We start from the raw sequence: 17,137 nt of genomic DNA, 5'->3' as shown, positions 1-17,137 counted from the left end.
GCACTTGCGTGGACAGGGAGTCTGCAACCACACATACCAGGTCTTCTTTCTGTTCCCCTAACGATCAGGAAGCAAGGGGAAAGTGCTCACCTTGTGCTTTCCTCTTGTTCCTGGCTGCCGACGGGAGGATTTCAGCAGGTTGTAAACTTTCCCCATGCTCCCTGAGTCAGAGGAAGAGGAATCACAGTGACCTGGTATATGTGGCTACAACACCCCCCACCCTTCTGAAATGGCACCCTTGCCCCCACCCTTCATTTACCAGCCCTGACTCCTGAACCCTCACTTCCCCCTGCCCTGGGCCCCCTATGCTCTAAATCAGGGGCGGGCAATAATTTTTTGGTGGAGGCCACTTCAGAAACTTTTGAAGTGGTCCTGGGCTGCACTGGAAGGAGCGGGGCCTCAAGTGGAAAGAGTGGGTCTAGGACACTTCCTTGCTTCCCCACCCACAGACCATGCTCTTGGGGAGGGAGGAGACTTTGCGTGTTCCCCCTTCTGCCCCCAGTCTCCTTCTGCCCTGCCAGAAGCATGTGGTGCTTAGAAATGCCACATGCTCCTTTCAGGATGGGGGTAAGGACAGAGGAAACTTCACACGCTTCCCCTGCCCTCAGGCTTGGGGGCAGAGCGAGCGTGCAAAGTTTACTCTGCCCTGCCCCCGCCCTGCAAGGAGCACATGGTGCTTCTAAATGCCACACGCTCCTGGCAGAGCAGGAAGAGACTTTGCACACTCCCCTGCCCCCAAGCCCTGATTGGCCTGTGGGTGGGGGAGCGTGCAAAGTCTCCTGCCACCCTTCCAAGAGCACGTGGCGCTTAGAAGCACTGCATGCTCCTTGCAGGGCAGGGGCAAGGGTAAAGGAATGCCAGCAGGATATATGTATATATGTGGCAGGAGTGAAGAAGATGGTGTAATGAAACTAGAAGCAATCTTGTGCAAAACAGTACATACAAAACTTTAGCAACTTGTAGTACATTTTTAAGCCAAGACTTAAAAGAGTATCTAGTTTTGCCTGACCTGGCTTGTTTCCACATACAAATAACTTCCGTTTCATTAAAAAGTGTCAATGAGGCTGAAATTATTGCCTTTGTAGGCACAGTTTAAAGCCCATCTATTTTAACAGGCAATAGTGGTGATGTCGTAGGGGGTGTACTGAAAATCCTGGATATATGCTTGATAGCAAAATACGGAGGAAGTTTTCAGCTTTATTGGACATATGAGGGCTATTTAAATGGTGTGTGACAGAAAGAAGTCTTGCTGCTTTAGATGTTGCATATTTTGCATCTGCTATGATGTTGTGGCTTAAAATGTGTGACAGGATTGCCTAAAAAATTTGGAGTTTTTTAGGCTGAAATCTATACAAATAAATAAAATACTGGGAGGTAAGCATACATAAAAGAGAGATCAGGCCCCAAGTGAAAATATAACAATAAGTGTATGTTATAACTGTTTTATACTCTGCTCTTACACAGCAAGGCAATCTGTCAGAGTGAATCCCCAAATACTTTTCAGAGCACTGAAGACTGAAACAGATTAAATATTTGCTTTAAAAATATAAAAACCCACCACAATGTGAGTTCATTCTGGATCCCCCAAACGTTTTGTTTCTAAGATCATTAAGTTAAAAAAAATAGTACTAAGGAATGATACAACAATATACTCTCATGTAATTCTCCAACAGTTTCAGATGAAAGATTCAAACCCATGACAGTCTGAAATATGTTCTGTATGCATATTACACCCAGCCTCTGCAATGTGTATCCTGAGATAAAGGGGGCATTTTTATAAATAATCACCTTTTTTCCCCAAAAGGCATGAATCATATTCACTCTGCTCAGAGATCTCTAAAAATTCCAAGCATGATTCCAAAAAACCTCTGGAGAGCTAATTACACTAGATTGAAGGAAAAAAAGAGTCATTACCTGTTTGAACTGCTAGCTATGGTTTGATAGATTCTCAGTCAATATTAACCTACTTCAGAAAATAATTTATATTTTCTATGTAAAATATAGGTGGATCTTTATTTCCCCTACACCTGAGTTCAATTATTTAATTTGCCCTAGGCTGAAAAAGACTAGAAACTTTCCAGGTTTTAAAGTAATTGAAATCATAACTTAAAAAAGGATACTTGAAAAAAAGATGCATCTGACAAAATGGGTCTTTGCCCACGAAAGCTAATGCTCCAATACATCTGTTAGTCTATAAGGGTATGTCTACACTACCACCCTAGTTCGAACTAGGGTGGTTAATGTACGCAACCGAAGTTGCAAATGAAGCCCGGGATTTGAATTTCCCGGGCTTCATTTGCATCTTGCCGGGCACTGCCATTTTTAAATGTCCGCTAGTTCGGACTCCGTGCCCGCGGCTACACGCGGCATGGACTAGGTAGTTCGGATTAGGCTTCCTATTCCGAACTACCGTTACTCCTCATGGAACGGATTAAGCCTAATCCGAACTACCTCGTCCGTGCCGCGTGTAGCCGCGGGCACGGAGTCCGAACTAGTGGACATTTAAAAATGGCGGCGCCCGGCAAGATGCAAATGAAGCCCGGGAAATTCAAATCCCGGGCTTCATTTGCAACTTCGGTTGCCTACATTAACCACCCTAGTTCGAATTAGGGTGGTAGTGCAGACATACTCTAAGGTGCTACAGGCCTCCTTGTTGCTTTTTTTAAAAAAGCGTAACAATGTGGCCTTTAATTGAGAATTAAGACCAAATTGGGAAGCAATTCTGATCTCAGACTAGTTACACACTGATGTGACTTCACTGCAGCAATGGCCCTTTAAATCACTACCAGCCCTGGACTTTACTGATTCAGCGGACTCTTTCCTCATTTGAAGCTTCCTAAGATCCTAACCTGTAAACAGGTGCATATATGAGTCACTTTACTCCCAGAGTAGTCTCATTGGATTTAATGGCACTACTTAAATGATTGAGTGTTTGCAGGATACAGTCCTAAGGTGAATCAATTAGGTTCACAAAGTTCAGACTCAAGGACAATATTTATCTGAATTATTTGTACCAGTTAAGCCTGAAAAACTGGTGTGGAACTTTACAAAGAACAGCTTCTCAGGATACCTGTGGCACTTTTGTGTCTAATCCCATTTGGGAGTAAGGAATACCTGAACATTGCAAGACATCAAATCTTCATCCATTTGTTTCTGGGTGCAAAAGATAGAAATGATAGGTGTTATGCCCACTGCCCATTAAATAATAATTGGTTGTCCACTTAAACATGGATGCAGGATGCAAAACGCAGTCATAGTGATTTCTGCCACACCTCAACAAGGCTTGAACCTATGCATTGGGAACTATTTGGCTAGTAGAGATGTAGGATATGAACATATGAGATCTGAACCAGAGTTTACTCTAATTTAGAATTACTAAAATCCAACCTCTTTTAAAAGAACCACAGACATTTAGGGTTGTAAAAGACCCCAGGAGGTCATCTACTCCAACTCCCTGCTCCAAGCAGCAAGGCCAAGTACAAAGCCTGTGAGGTAGCCACAGTCAGAGAAGAAGCATGGCTCAGACAAGGAGGAGCATGCCAAGCTGCCCAAATCACCTAAAACAGCTGAAAAGATCAGGCAGCAGAGTGTCATTGGAGACTACCTCACTCACTTCAAGGTGGGGGGGGGAGAAGGAGGTAGAGGCACACCCCCACCATCACCCCTATACTCCCTGCTGTGCCATACTTGTCAAAGCCCTGGCTGGAATGATTTCATAGAATCGTAGAATCATAGAATACTAGAACTGGAAGGGATTTAGAGAGGCCATCAAGTCCAGTTTCCTGCCCTCATGGAAGAACCAAGCTGATCCCGGTCGCAGGGTATCCTGCTAGCTCTCCCCCCTCTGAGATGGGGTTGCACTGCGGACATAAAGGGTTAACCAGTTACCCAGTAAGCATTCACCTTACCAGCTTGCTTACCCATGGTACCAGTTAACTGGTGGCCCCACCCATGGTGTGGTATGGCAGAACCTTCCCAGCCTGGCTGGAGCAGTGTGTGGTGGGCCCAGCCTGGCCTTAAAAACCTCTAGGGATAGAGACTCCACCTTCTCCCTAAGTAACCCATTTCAATGCTTCACCACCCTCATAATGAAATAGTTTTTCCTAATATCCAGTCTAGACCTTCCACACTGCAACTTGAGACCATTGTTCCTTGTTCTGTTATCTGCCACCACTGAAAACAGTCTAGCACCATCCTCTTTGAAACCTCCCCTCTCAAGTAGCTGAAGGATGCTATCAAATTACCCCTCATTCTTCTCTTCTGCAGAATAAGTAAGCCTAGTTTCCTCAGCCTGTCCTCACAGCCCCCTAATCATTTTCATTGCTTTCTGCTGGACTCACCAATTTGACCACATCCTTTCTGTAGTGTGAGGACCCAAAACTGGATGCAATACTCCAGATCAGATGGCCTCAACAGTGCCAAAATAGAGGGAATGGCAATATGCTGGCAATGCTCCTACTAATGCAGCCAAATATGCTGTTAACCTTCTTGGCAACAAGGGCACTCAGTTGACTCATATCCAGCTTTTCATTCTCTGTTAGCCCCGAGTCCTTTTCTGCCAAACTGTCACTTAACCAGTTGGTCTCCAGCCTGTAGCAGTGCATGAGATTCTTGTCATGAGTGCAGGTCTCTGCACTTGTTCCTGTTGAACCTCATCTGATTTATTTTGGCCCAATCCTCCAATTTGTTTAGGCCACTCTGGACCCTATCTCTGCCCGCCGACATATCTACCTCTCACCCCAACTTAGTGTCATCTGAGAATTTGCAGAGCGTGAAATCCATCCCAGCGTATTAATTAAGATGTCAAACAAAACTGGCCTCAGGATTGATCCCTGAGGCACTCCACTTGAAACTGGCTGCCAAGCAGACATCAAGCCATTGATCACTATCTGTTGAGCCTGATGATTTTGCCAGTTTTCTATCCACCTTATGCTTCATTCATACAAGCCATACTTCTTTCACTTGCTGGCATGAATACTGTGGTAGGCTGTTTCAAAGGCTTTGCTAAAGTCAAGCTATATCATTTCCACCACTTTCCCCGTATTCACAGTTATCTCATCATAGAAGACAATCAGGTTGGTCAGGCATGACTTGCCCTTGGTGTTGACTGATCTTGATCACCTTCCTTTCCTCCAAGTGTTTCAAACATACGAACATCCATAATGAGTCTGATCAAAAGTCCGTCTAGCTCAGTATCCTGTTTTTAGACAGTGGCCTATGCCAGGTGCCCTAGAGGAACTGAATAGTACAGGTAATAATCAAGTGATCCCTCCCCAGTCACTCATTACCACTTTCTGACAAACAAAGACTAGAGATACCATCCCTATCTAGCTTAATAATAGTCATTGATGGATCTATCCTCCATGTTCTTTTTTTAACTCTGTTATAGTCTTGGCCTTCACAACATCCTCTGGGAAAGAGTTCCACAGGTTGATTGTGTGTTGTATGAAAAAATACTTCCTTTTTTGTTGTTGTCTAAAACCTGTTGACTATTAATTTCATTTGAGGACCCCTAGTTCTTGTGTTATGAGGAGAAAATAGTACTTCTTTATTTACTGTCTCTACACGAGTCATGATTTTATAGACCTCAATCATATCTCCCCTTGGTCTGTTTTCTGCAGAAAAGTCCCAGTGTTATTAATCTCTCCTCATACAGAAAAACCATTCTGGGATACCAAGGATTTATATAGAAGCAATATCATATTTGTCTCTTGTTATATATTCCTTTTTTAATAGTTCCCAACATTCTGTTTACCTTTTTGACTGTCACTGCACATTGAATGGATGTTTTCAGGGAACTATCCACAATGACTCCAAAATCTCTTTCTTGACATGTAAGAACTAATTTAGACCCCATCATTTGTTATGCATAATTGCATTTATCAATATTGAATTTCATCTGACATTTTGTTGCCCAATCACCCGATGTTGAGACATTCTTTTGTGGCTCTTCACAGTTTGCCTGGGACTTAACTAGCTTGAATAGTTTTATACCATCTATAAATTTTGCACCTCACTGTTTACCCCTTTTCCCAGATCATTTATGAATATGTTGAATAGACACCTAACCTCTTGGAACCAGATTGACACCACTAACTCATTTCTCGCAGGTCAAACACCAACAATCAAATCAATGATTTTGCTGGCCTGAACTGATAACCTAGAATTATGTAACTGAGAAAAGCACAATATTCTAAAAATCAATGTCTTGGCTCATCTGTTCCCCCGATATTTATTTGTACGACTTTGAGGTCAGGGAATTTAAAGTTAGCTACTTTTCATAATTGAGCCCAGACTTTTTGAATTGTTCTTTTCTTCAGAAAGTAATTTAGACAATTTTATTGAAAAAATAGATAATGTTTCTCTTTCATGCTTTTTATTCTCTTGGTTTCCAGTCTAGCCTGGATATGGATGTGTCAAAATACCATAAGAAACCAGATGCTATTGAACTATAGCCACCACTAGCAAGAGTGAAACAGTGGACTCTACTGGCCAGTTACTCACCTAGCATAAGCTAGCCAAGCTAAGGATGTTAAGTATTGTGTAATTGACTAATCGAATAGTCGATGCATTTTTGCATCGACTATTTAATTAGTTGATAGGGTGGCACTGCCCCTTTGAAATGCCACAACAGTGTTTCAAAGCGGCAGCACCGCATGGAGCAGCTGACCACAGGCTCCATGTGGCGCTGCAGCTTTGAAGTACCCTCCTTTTCTCCCCCTCCCCTCTCACTGCTTCTATCAAATAGAGGCAGCAAGGGGGCGGAGGGACCAGTTGACTATCCTGTTGACTATTTGATAAGTATTTGCTTATCAGATAGTCGACTAGTCTTTCACATCTCTAAGCTGAGCACCACTGACTTCAATTGAGCTACACAAACTTACCTTAACTGAGCATCTAGCCCTGGGTATACAAGGAATTTTAGCACTGGAAAAATACTTTTATTAAGTAAGACATGCTACAGACTTTGGCCAAATTGATTCCCTTAAAGTAATGGTTCTCAGCCAGGGTACACATATCCTTGGGGTACACAGAGGAGATACATCAGCTAATCTAAATATTTGCCTAGATTTACAACAGGCTGAATAAAAAACAGTGACAAAGTCAGTACAAACTAACATGTCATATAGACGACGACTTGTTTATTCTGCTCTATACACTGAACAGTAAGTACAATATTTATATTCTAATTGATGTATTTTATAATTCTATGGTAAGAATGAGAAATGAAAAAAAAATTTCAGTAATAGTGTTCTGTGACACTTTAAGTGAGGTGAAATTTGGGGGCACGCAACACAAATCGGACTTCTGAAAGGGGCACGTAGTCTGGAAAGGTTGAGAAGCACTGCCTTAAAGTAGCCTACTCAACTAGTTTAGTGGTCTACTTATTAACAAAGTAAAGACTATGAAGTCTGATAGCTTAGCAAATTGCACTGCCAACAACTTGTGTAGTGGCTTTCACGTGGTTCATTCTTTTACCACAGCACCAAACTTTTTCTCCGTGTGAGAACCTGACAACTCAGATCTTTCAGACCAAATACTTAGAACTGCTCTAGTTCACCACAAGACTGTCCCTTCTGTGTGTGGGAATGAAGGAACTCATGGTATCTTTCATCAGAAGAGCTTTGTTGGCCATTGCAAACATGCCTTCTTCCTCTGACACTGTTGTGCAGGATGCTGTGCCTGTGATACACCCTTAGTAGTGACTGCATTTCAGAGTGGCTTGAAAATGCTTTTGGATCCTTTGAGAGGAATGATCCCATACATTATATTTCAAAAGGTCTTGTTTTCTTAAGAGAGTTTTTATAAGTTTACCCTTCATTGATTCATCAGAAATAAGAGCTGTGCATGGTTGACATTGCCACTGAGTAACCTATTTTAGCAGTTAATGCTAAAGCATTTGGGGAATGCTTCTCATTAAAAAAGAAATGTCAACATTACCTTAGCTGATGTTTCAAACCATCCCACAAACCCATTCTCCTTGCAAAACTGTTCCATCTTGAGACCGTTGTTCACGAGCACATCTTTTCCCTGGTCGCATTTGTTTGCCAAGAGAACGGCTGCCACGGGTTTGCCGTTCGGGAGAATCAACTTAGAGTCCAGATCCTCTTTCCATTTTGTCACCGCTTCAAACGTCGCTGGTCTCGTAACATCAAAGACAATAAATGCTCCCATGGCTTCTCTGTAATAGACCCTTGTCATGTTTCCAAACCTTTCCTGACCTGTGATGATGAAGGTGGGAGGGAAAAAAAACATTTGAATCACCACTTTCAGGCTCAATCAATATTTCACCTGCCTGTATGTTTTCTGGCAGAACATTATCTAGCTTGGAGCTTAATGTTGTAAATCTGGCAAGCTACAATTCATCTAAACAATAATATAGAGTGATAGACTCATTTGTGTGAAAATGCCAGTGGCTGTGGAGAGCAGAAAGAGTTTAATAAGACAAGAGTCCAAGAAAACGTAGTAACTTTATCATAAGCTCAGATATTATGCCAGAGTCTGATCAATCCAGTAGGTTTCCAGATCTAAGGGAAAATATCGAGGACTTTAGCAGGCTTTACAGGGCATATAAATGTTATCCCCATTTTACAGATGGGAAAATAAAAGCACTAGAGAAGCTAAGGGCAAAATTCTAGCCTTACAAGTGTAAAATGCACTGTGGGGAATAGGGCAGCCGTGGTTAGGCAAAGGGCTGCATGATTCACATAGGTCCTGAGATCAACATGCTGTTCCATGTAAAGCCCCTGATTACTGCTTCAAAAAGAAGTAATATGCATCTTATTACAATAGAAGAAATAGGTACAAAACTAATGTCTGCCCATGCTGCTAAATTGTTTGGTAATATGCATTTGGAGTCTGGAGCGTTCCTGTTAAAATAGCCCCGTGCCACGGGTCTACTGTATCTGTGCTGTGGTTTTAGACAGGCTCTCAGAAGAGCCAAGGGGATTCACTCTTCCTTCAGGGTAGGCATCACAGCCTCCCTGCCTCCTAGACTGAGATACTGGGCTCCTGCATTCCTTGTTTACTCTGTGAGCTCCATCCAGTGAGTCCACCTGAGAGACTCCTGGTAAAAACTTGTACATTCTTCAGCTCCACCCCACTTAAACTTAAAGTGACCCTCCAAACAAACAGAGTAGGGTTTAATAATGAGGTAGAACCCAGCATTGGAAGTCCTTAGGTTAACAGAGAGAAAGAAAGATTCAAGTAGAGTCCATTCTGGTCAGCTCATCGCACTTTACCATCCAAGCTCTGAGGAACTCCATTTGCAGACTCTGAGGTTCTCTAGTTGGCACAGGTAAGAATTCTTCCACAGACCCAGCACTGTCCACACTGAGGATTGAGTTGGCTGGACTGTGCTGCTAGGGAGGTGGACTTACAGTAGAGATGACAATTGTCAAGGGTAGACCAGACTTTAGTCACTTCTAAAATCAGAGAGGCCGAGTTTCTCCCAGAGCCCACACTTGTCCTCTCTCATTCCACCCACTCCTTTGTTCCTGAGCTGGGATCTCCATTTAGCATCCCTGATGAAAGGTGGGGAAAAGTTCCTTCCTCTGGGTTGTTTGTTGGTTGCTCCCATTGTCTTCTCAGATTTTTCCATTGATATGGGTTAGCCTTATCCAGCCTTTTTTTTTAAATGACCCAGTCAGTCCACTCAGGTAGCTAAGTGACACACACACACTTTGCCTGCACTGACAAGCTTCATCCTGCCACTGCCCCACCTCTGGGTAGGAAAGCAAAGTATGGGGAAACTGAGGCACAAATAGGCTTCATAGAAATGTCACAAAAATTCACACTAGAGCCCCAGCTAGTATTCAAAGAAATGCTAAATCTAATGCACCCTGCTCCCATTGCATGCATCTGAGGGTATGATGTGAGGGCAAGGAACCTCCCTAGCGCTTTGCCCCTACATAAGGACAAGGCAAGATTTTGTAGAATGGGGTTTTATGAAGTCACTCAGGGCGGTTAGGTGCAGAGTATGGCTACGATGCAGCTGGAGGTATGAGTTCCAGCTCATACAAATGCACACATACTCACTTTGATGGAGCTTGCACACAAAAAATAGCAGTACAGGCAGTCCTCGGGTTACATGGATCCGACTTACATCGGATCCCTACTTACAAACGGGATGAGGCAACCCTGCACTAGCTGCTTCCCCCCAGTAGACCAGGGAGACGCGAAGCTAGCGTCCCCCTCCCCCTAGCAGACCAGGGAGACGCGGAGCGGCTTTTCTCAGCAAACACCTCAGCTTGAGAATAAAGGACTGAGGGAAGTGAGGTGTGGGAGAATAAAACTGAGCTCTGGAGAAATATTTGGCTAGAATTCCCCTACAATATGTACCAGTTCCGACTTACATACAAATTCAACTTAAGAACAAACCTACAGTCCCTATCTTGTACGTAACCCGGGGACTGCCTGTATAGATATGGCAGCATAGGTAGCAGCTCAGCGTAGCCACCCAAGTACACACCCAAAATCTTGGACAGGATTGTACTCAGGTACCCACCCCAAGCCATTGCCTGGGCTGCTGCAACACTAGCTCAATCAAAGGTTGAGTGTTATCTCCCCCTGGGCTGGCAACAACACTGTCAGTGGCAGTGCAGATGTATCCTGCCCTGACCCATGAAATAGAGTTCAGGAATCTGCACAACTGGAACTTGTGCTCTCATCGTCAGGCCCCATTGCCTTTCCGTGCTAGAGGGATTGTTCTTGGAAGTCCCACAGAGCAAGCATCCCCATCGCGAGGACGTGGAATTCTGAGAATGTGCATTACGCTGACCACTCCACAGCTCTGTGATACTTAGCTTTTGTTTTCTCAATTAACATGCAGGCTAATGAGGAGAGATTCATTCACATGATATAGAAGCCAAGCACGAACTTCCGTCTTTTCTAAATTAGTCTTGGTTTTATATACCTTAAACAAACACTGCTCTGCATTGATGGTACAAGACATGCACATGTCATTTCTGGGAAACATAAGATCATGTTGAACTATTATTACAGCCGTGTTTTATAATAGAGTCTCATGATCTCTCTCACTGTAGCCCTCTGAGAAGGATCATCAGATGAGTGGGTGTCATGTGTTATTCAATAAATCTACTTGTTGGGAAGATTTTTTTCAGATAAAAGTGAATTTCTGTACAAAAGCCTAGGTTCGACAGCAGCAGGAGATATAAATAATGTTCATGCATCATGGCTCAGAAACACTTCTTATTTTTCATGGCAGGCTCTCAGGGGGCTGACACTAGAAGTATAAAATTAGATTAGTAAACCTCTGCCTCACAGTGTCTTTCTGATGGGAGTTATGATTGTAACCATTTTACAGAAGGGTAGACTGAATCATAGAATCATAGAACCATAGAGCTAGAAGAGACCTTAGAAGGCCATCAAGTCCAGCGCCCTGCCCAACGCAGAATCAATCCCAATTAAATCAACCCAGCCAGGGCTTTGTCAAGCTGAGACTTAAACACCTCTAGGGATGGAGACTCCACTACTTCCCTAGGTAACCCATTCCAATGCTTCACCACCCTCCTAGTGAAATAGTTTTTCCTAATATCCAACCTGGACCTCTCCCACCGCACCTTGAGACCATTTCTCCTTGTTCTGCCATCTGTCACTCCTGAGAACAGCCTTTCTCCATCCTCTTTGGAAGCTCCCTCCAGGAAGTTGAAGGCTGCTATCAAATCCCCCCTCACTCTTCTCTTCTGCAGACTGAGTCCCAGTTAACTTCAGCAACCTGCTAATAGTCACTCTGCAGATCAATGGCAGAGCTGGGAACAGACCCCACCAATATACAAAGTTCCCAGTCTCTTGCTCTCCAAGGGCTAAGCATAGCTTGCCTTCATGTGGAAATAGTACCCCTGCCTTCTGTGCACTCTACTTGGCTAAGTAAAGACTGAGCGGACTGCAGTTCTGGCCACAAGAAGGGTGCATGCCAGATACTGCCCCTTTAGGGTATGTCTAGACTACATACCTCTGCCAACAGAGGCATGTAAACTAGCCTACCCGACATAGTCAAAGAAGCCGGGATTTAAATATCCCCGGCTTCATTAAAATAAACATGGCTGCCGCGCTATGCTGGCTCAGCTGATCTTCGGCACAGCACGTGAGTCAAGACACAGATCGGTCAACAGGGGAAGCCTTTGTCAACCGCTCCTGTAAACCTCGTTTGACGTTTAAAGTTTATTTTAATGAAGCTGGGGATATTTAAATCCCGGCTTCTTTGACTATGTAGGGTAGCCTAGTTTACATGCCTCTGTCAGCAGAGGCATGTAATCTAGACATACCCCCTAAGTTGGAAGGGATGAGAGAGAAGAGAGATGTAGAGGGCTCCTGGTTCCACCCTGTTTCTTGCACTCACCAGCCAGAATAATTAACTAGGTGCGGGGGGAGGAGGGGTAGTAACTTCTTCCCTCCCCAAACAAAGCAGGATGGGACTGACCGTGCATCCAAGGCACACTTCCTTCCCAGATCTCCTCCAGAGGCAGTGTAGCTACCTCTCTACTTCTTTCTCTGGGCTAAGTTAATAGTTCACTCTAACTCTGATCAGGGCAGTATATAAATAACATGCCTTAGTCACAGAAGAACCTTGTGAATCCCATTAATGCACCTACTGCACATTTCACTCATCCCCAGGACTGGCCTCTCTTCACCTTCCAGCAAAGAGTTCACAGCCAAGTGCTGCAGGGAGGGGAGGCCCCATGTTACTAAATTGCTTTTGCAAAATATGCTGCAAAACCTGGACTAGTTTACCATGAAAGAGCTACTAAAGACCATGCTTGCAAAAAAAAAAAAAAAAAAAAAAAAAAAAGAATGTCCATGGATGCATCAAAGAATCAATAAGATATCACTGATCTTTCACAACTGGACATTTGCCTTGCCCTTCACAATGATCCCCCCCCCCCCGGCTCTTGCGCTGGGAAGCTCACCACTATAGCCCTGCAGCTAAGTGTTGTCCTCCCTGCCAAGCTCATGCCTACAACGCCATTTGCACAGAGGAGCCTTTCTTCTTGCTCAGGCACAGCCTCTTGTGTGGCATTCCTCTTGTCTCACTAACCCAATCCAAATAAGGGAGCTGTGGTGGCTGAGTGCCTCTTACCACCTCCCTGAGCCAGGGTCAGAAATGGAAAACTAAAAAGTTATCCTGCAGAGCAGGGAGGATGGGACAAAAAACAAAACAAAACAAAACAAACCCCTAGACATGGGATGTTTATTTCGCTTCTTTCTGCAGGATAAAGAAAACCTGGAAGTTTTTCTGTTTGGTTTCAAAGTCTGAGAGTAGGTCTACACTTGCAGCCTATTTCAGAAACGTAGGCATTCGGAATTGCAAATCAAGCCCGGGATTTAAATATCCCGCTTGATTTGCATCTTCCCGGCCGGGCGCCATTTTTGAAATTTACAAGCCTGGAATAACTGCTCACGTCTACACGCAGCAGTGAAACGAGCGTTCGAAATAAAACCCTATTTCAAACTACCCTGTTATTCCTCCTGCAATGAGGTTTAACAGGTAGTTCAAAATAGGGCCTTATTTTGAATGCCCGTTTCACTGCCGCGTGTAGACGCGAGCAGTTATTCCAGGCTTGTAAATTTCAAAAATGGCGCCCGGCTGGGAAGATGCAAATCAAGTGCAGGATATTTAAATTCCGGGCTTGATTTGCAATTCTGAATGCCTACGTTTGCAGCCCTATTCCGAAATAGGCTGCAAGTGTAGACATACCCTTATTTTCTGCATGTTTTTTAACAGTTGAAATTCCTGGAAAACTCTCTGGCAGCAGAACTAGAGGAATGACAACATCACAGTAACCTCAGAGTGTGAAAGCTGAGCAAATGAGAGGGGGAAGGAATTTCAGTCAAGGCTGCTTAAAATTTTGGTTAACATCAATTTTGCTTCAGTGACTGATGAACATTTTGAACGTATTTTGAACCTTGTTAAAAATTCAGCACCCTCTCACCTCCTCAAATAAGGGCTTAGAGAAAACAATTTAGATCCTCTGAGATCACCTCCAACAAGCCAACCTACAAAACTAGGGGAGTCCAGAGTTGACATTCCTTGTATTTCTAAGATAGAAATAAGCTTGTCAGGCCTTCATTATACATCATGAGCATAAAGAAGGTAATGGCTCTATTTAAAAAAAATTCTTCAAGAGTCATCGTTATAAACTGAAGTCATCTCTACCAGACCTGCTTTTAAGGCATTCGCTCCCAGTTCAGATGCACATTAGGGGTGTGTCTACACAGCACCCTTACCTCGAAAGAAGCTATGCAAAGGTCATTTTGAAATAAAGAGCTATTCTGAAATGTCCCTCAACCCTTGTGGATAGAGCACCCATTATTTTGAAATATATTTCAAAATAACAGGTGCATTTAAAAACATGGAATTGCTCTTTCAGGATGCTTTCAGTATGCTGAGGTAGTGCCATTGTCTAGACGTAGTGTAGGAGACTTACTGTGAATAGGGCAAGGACACCATGGAGGCAGGCATTCCCCTGCCCTCAATGCAGAAAGGCTGCCTAATGGCAAATGGAAGGGGGAGTGGCCAATGTTCTACAAATGTGAGAATCCCAGACCAAGAGAGTTACTTGCTGGTGTGCTCATTTTGATGGAATGAACGAGAGTCTCAGCTGTTATCATGATCCTGTCACCAGAGAATAACAAAAAGTTAACCCTAGTTCAAGGTTTTGAGTGCAGAAACCTCAGCCTACTGAATCCCCTGGCAAACAAAACAAAGAATTCTGAAACTGAGTGGCTACGCAAAATGAACAACCAAAATTTATCAAAGTCCCTTTTTTCAGACAGAGATTGTAAGTTACAGCCCTTTATGCTGTCAAGCTAGCCTGCTTACTGGGGAAGAAAGGATTGGTTGTGTTGATTTTTGAGATGACTGCTGTGAACAGTGGCTATTTTTTCTGCTTTGACAAAAGACACAGACACATAATAAGAGATAATGTAGAGAAGGTGGGGAAACATGGCTTTTGTTGATATTATCAGGATACAAGGTGGCTGGTCAGTCATGGATGGTAAGCTGCCGTCACAGCTGTTGCTCTGGACCCTGTATGAGTTCCCCAGTCTGGGACACCATTTGGCTGGCCTGAGCACTCACCAACTGCACAGTTGCTGTGCAGTCTAGGTGGTCTCAGGATCAGGTGACAAACCAAGAGAGAGGACATGAGGAAGTTGGAGAACAGAAAGGAACACAAGCGAACTGAAGACAGAGCAAGGTTTCACACATATCAGGCTGGGGTCCTGGCATGAGCCAGTGGTGATGGTCAAACAGCCTCATTGGTATGATGGTCTCAGCATCCCAAGGTGTCTGACCACTGAAGGACAGAATTTCTGGAGCCAGGCAGAAGCCTTTGACCATTTCTCAGGGAATCCCTAGGACTTTCTTCTTCCATTTCTTTGTAGGCAAAGCAAGACAAACAAGGGATGTAAAATCTCATTTAATTAGGCTTCTAGGAGTTGGCAGCCTCATGAGGGGCTGGAATCGGCAGCAGAGGGGGAGAAGGGGAGAGGGTACCAGCTACCAGCCTGTGCGACCTTTCCCCCACAGAAACCGCTTCTGGCCCCACACAGACTGGGAGTTAGCAGCCCAATGCGAGATGAAGCAGTCTTCCACCCACATCCCGTCCTGAGGTAATGGTTAATTGATACCAGGTGAGCATCACCCCTTAAGTGTGATACTTTCTGGGTAACCAGTTAACCAGTTAGGGTATGTCTACACTACCCCGCTAGTTCAAACTAGCGGGGGTAATGTAGTCATCCGCAGTTGCAAATGAAGCCCGGGATTTGAATTTCCCGGGCTTCATTTGCATGAAGCCGGCCGGCGCCATTTTTAAATGCCGGCTAGTTCGAACCCCGTGCCGCTTCTAATCCGAACTAGCTACTCCGTGCTGCATGTAGCCGCGTGGCACGGGGTTCGAACTAGCCGGCATTTAAAAATGGCGCCGGCCGGCTTCATGCAAATGAAGCCCGGGAAATTCAAATCCCGGGCTTCATTTGCAACTGCGGATGACTACATTACCCTCGCTAGTTCGAACTAGCGGGGTAGTGTAGACATACCCTTACTTTCCTAAGGGTATGTCTACACCACAAAGTTAATTCGAACTAACAGCCATTAGTTCGAATTAACTTTAATAGCGGCTATACATACAAACCACTAGTTTGAATTTAATTCAAACTAGCGGAGTGCTTAATTCGAACTAGGTAAACCTCATTCTACGAGGACTAACACCTAGTTCGAATTAAGTAGTTCGAATCAAGGGCTGTGTAGCCACTTAATTCAAACTAATTGGAGGCTAGCCCTTCCCAGGTTGCCCTGGTGGCAACTCTGGGCCAAACCAGGGAAACTCTTCTACCCCACTCCCAGCCCCGGAGCCCTTAAAGGGCCACGGTCTGGCTACAGTGCTCGTGCCAGTTGCAAGCCTGCCAGCAACCAGCCAGCAGACCCTGCACCTGGCACAGCACCTCATGCCACCCAGCCCTACGCCTCTTCTAGGACCAGGCTGGCTGCTCCCAAGAGCCTGCCCAGGGCCGCAAGAGGTGGGTGACTGCATGGTCTAGGGTGAAGATCGTGGATCTCATCGAGGTTTGAGGGGAGGCCTCCAACGTCCACGACCATAGCTGCCAGCCTGGCCACCAAAGGCCACATGCAAACTGAGGAGCAGGTTTGAATGACAATCAAGTTGATCCGGTGAGACCCCTGACCCTGAGCCCTGAGCTTAGAACAAAAGTACATAAGAATGGCCGTACTAGGTCAGACCAAAGGTCCATCTAGCCCAGCAGCCAGGTACCCCTGAGGGGATGGACCGAAGACAATGACAAGCCATTTGTCTCGTGCCATCCATCTCCAGCCTTCCACAAACAGAGGCCAGGGACTCCATTCCTATACCCTGGCTAATAGCACTCCATGGACCCAACCTCCATGAATTTATCTAACTTCTCTTTAAACTCTTTTATTGTTCTAGCCTTCACAGCCTCCTGTGGCAAGAAGTTCCACAGGTTGACTATGTGCTGTGTGAAGAAGAACTTTTGCTTATTAGTTTTAAACCTGCTATCCATTCATTTCATTTGGTGTCCTCTAGTCCTTCTATTATGGGAACTAATGAAGAACTTTTCTTTATTCACCCTCTCCATACTA

General features: G+C 44.4%; 1 protein-coding gene across 1 annotated transcript in view; it reads right to left on the bottom strand.

The window, feature by feature from the left end:
- RAB38 (RAB38, member RAS oncogene family) overlaps positions 1-17,137 on the bottom strand; it is a 43,460-nt gene that overhangs the window by 11,700 nt on the left and 14,623 nt on the right. Inside the window, exon 2 of the mRNA XM_006118370.5 lies at positions 7,942-8,222. Coding sequence (XP_006118432.1) covers positions 7,942-8,222 — 281 coding nt within the window. The remainder of the gene's footprint in view (positions 1-7,941; positions 8,223-17,137) is intronic.

Source organism: Pelodiscus sinensis, chromosome 1 (assembly GCF_052426305.1).
Source record: "Pelodiscus sinensis isolate ZL-2025 chromosome 1, ASM5242630v1, whole genome shotgun sequence".
Taxonomy (NCBI): domain Eukaryota; kingdom Metazoa; phylum Chordata; order Testudines; family Trionychidae; genus Pelodiscus; species Pelodiscus sinensis.
This window is presented reverse-complemented; position numbering and strand designations above follow the sequence as displayed.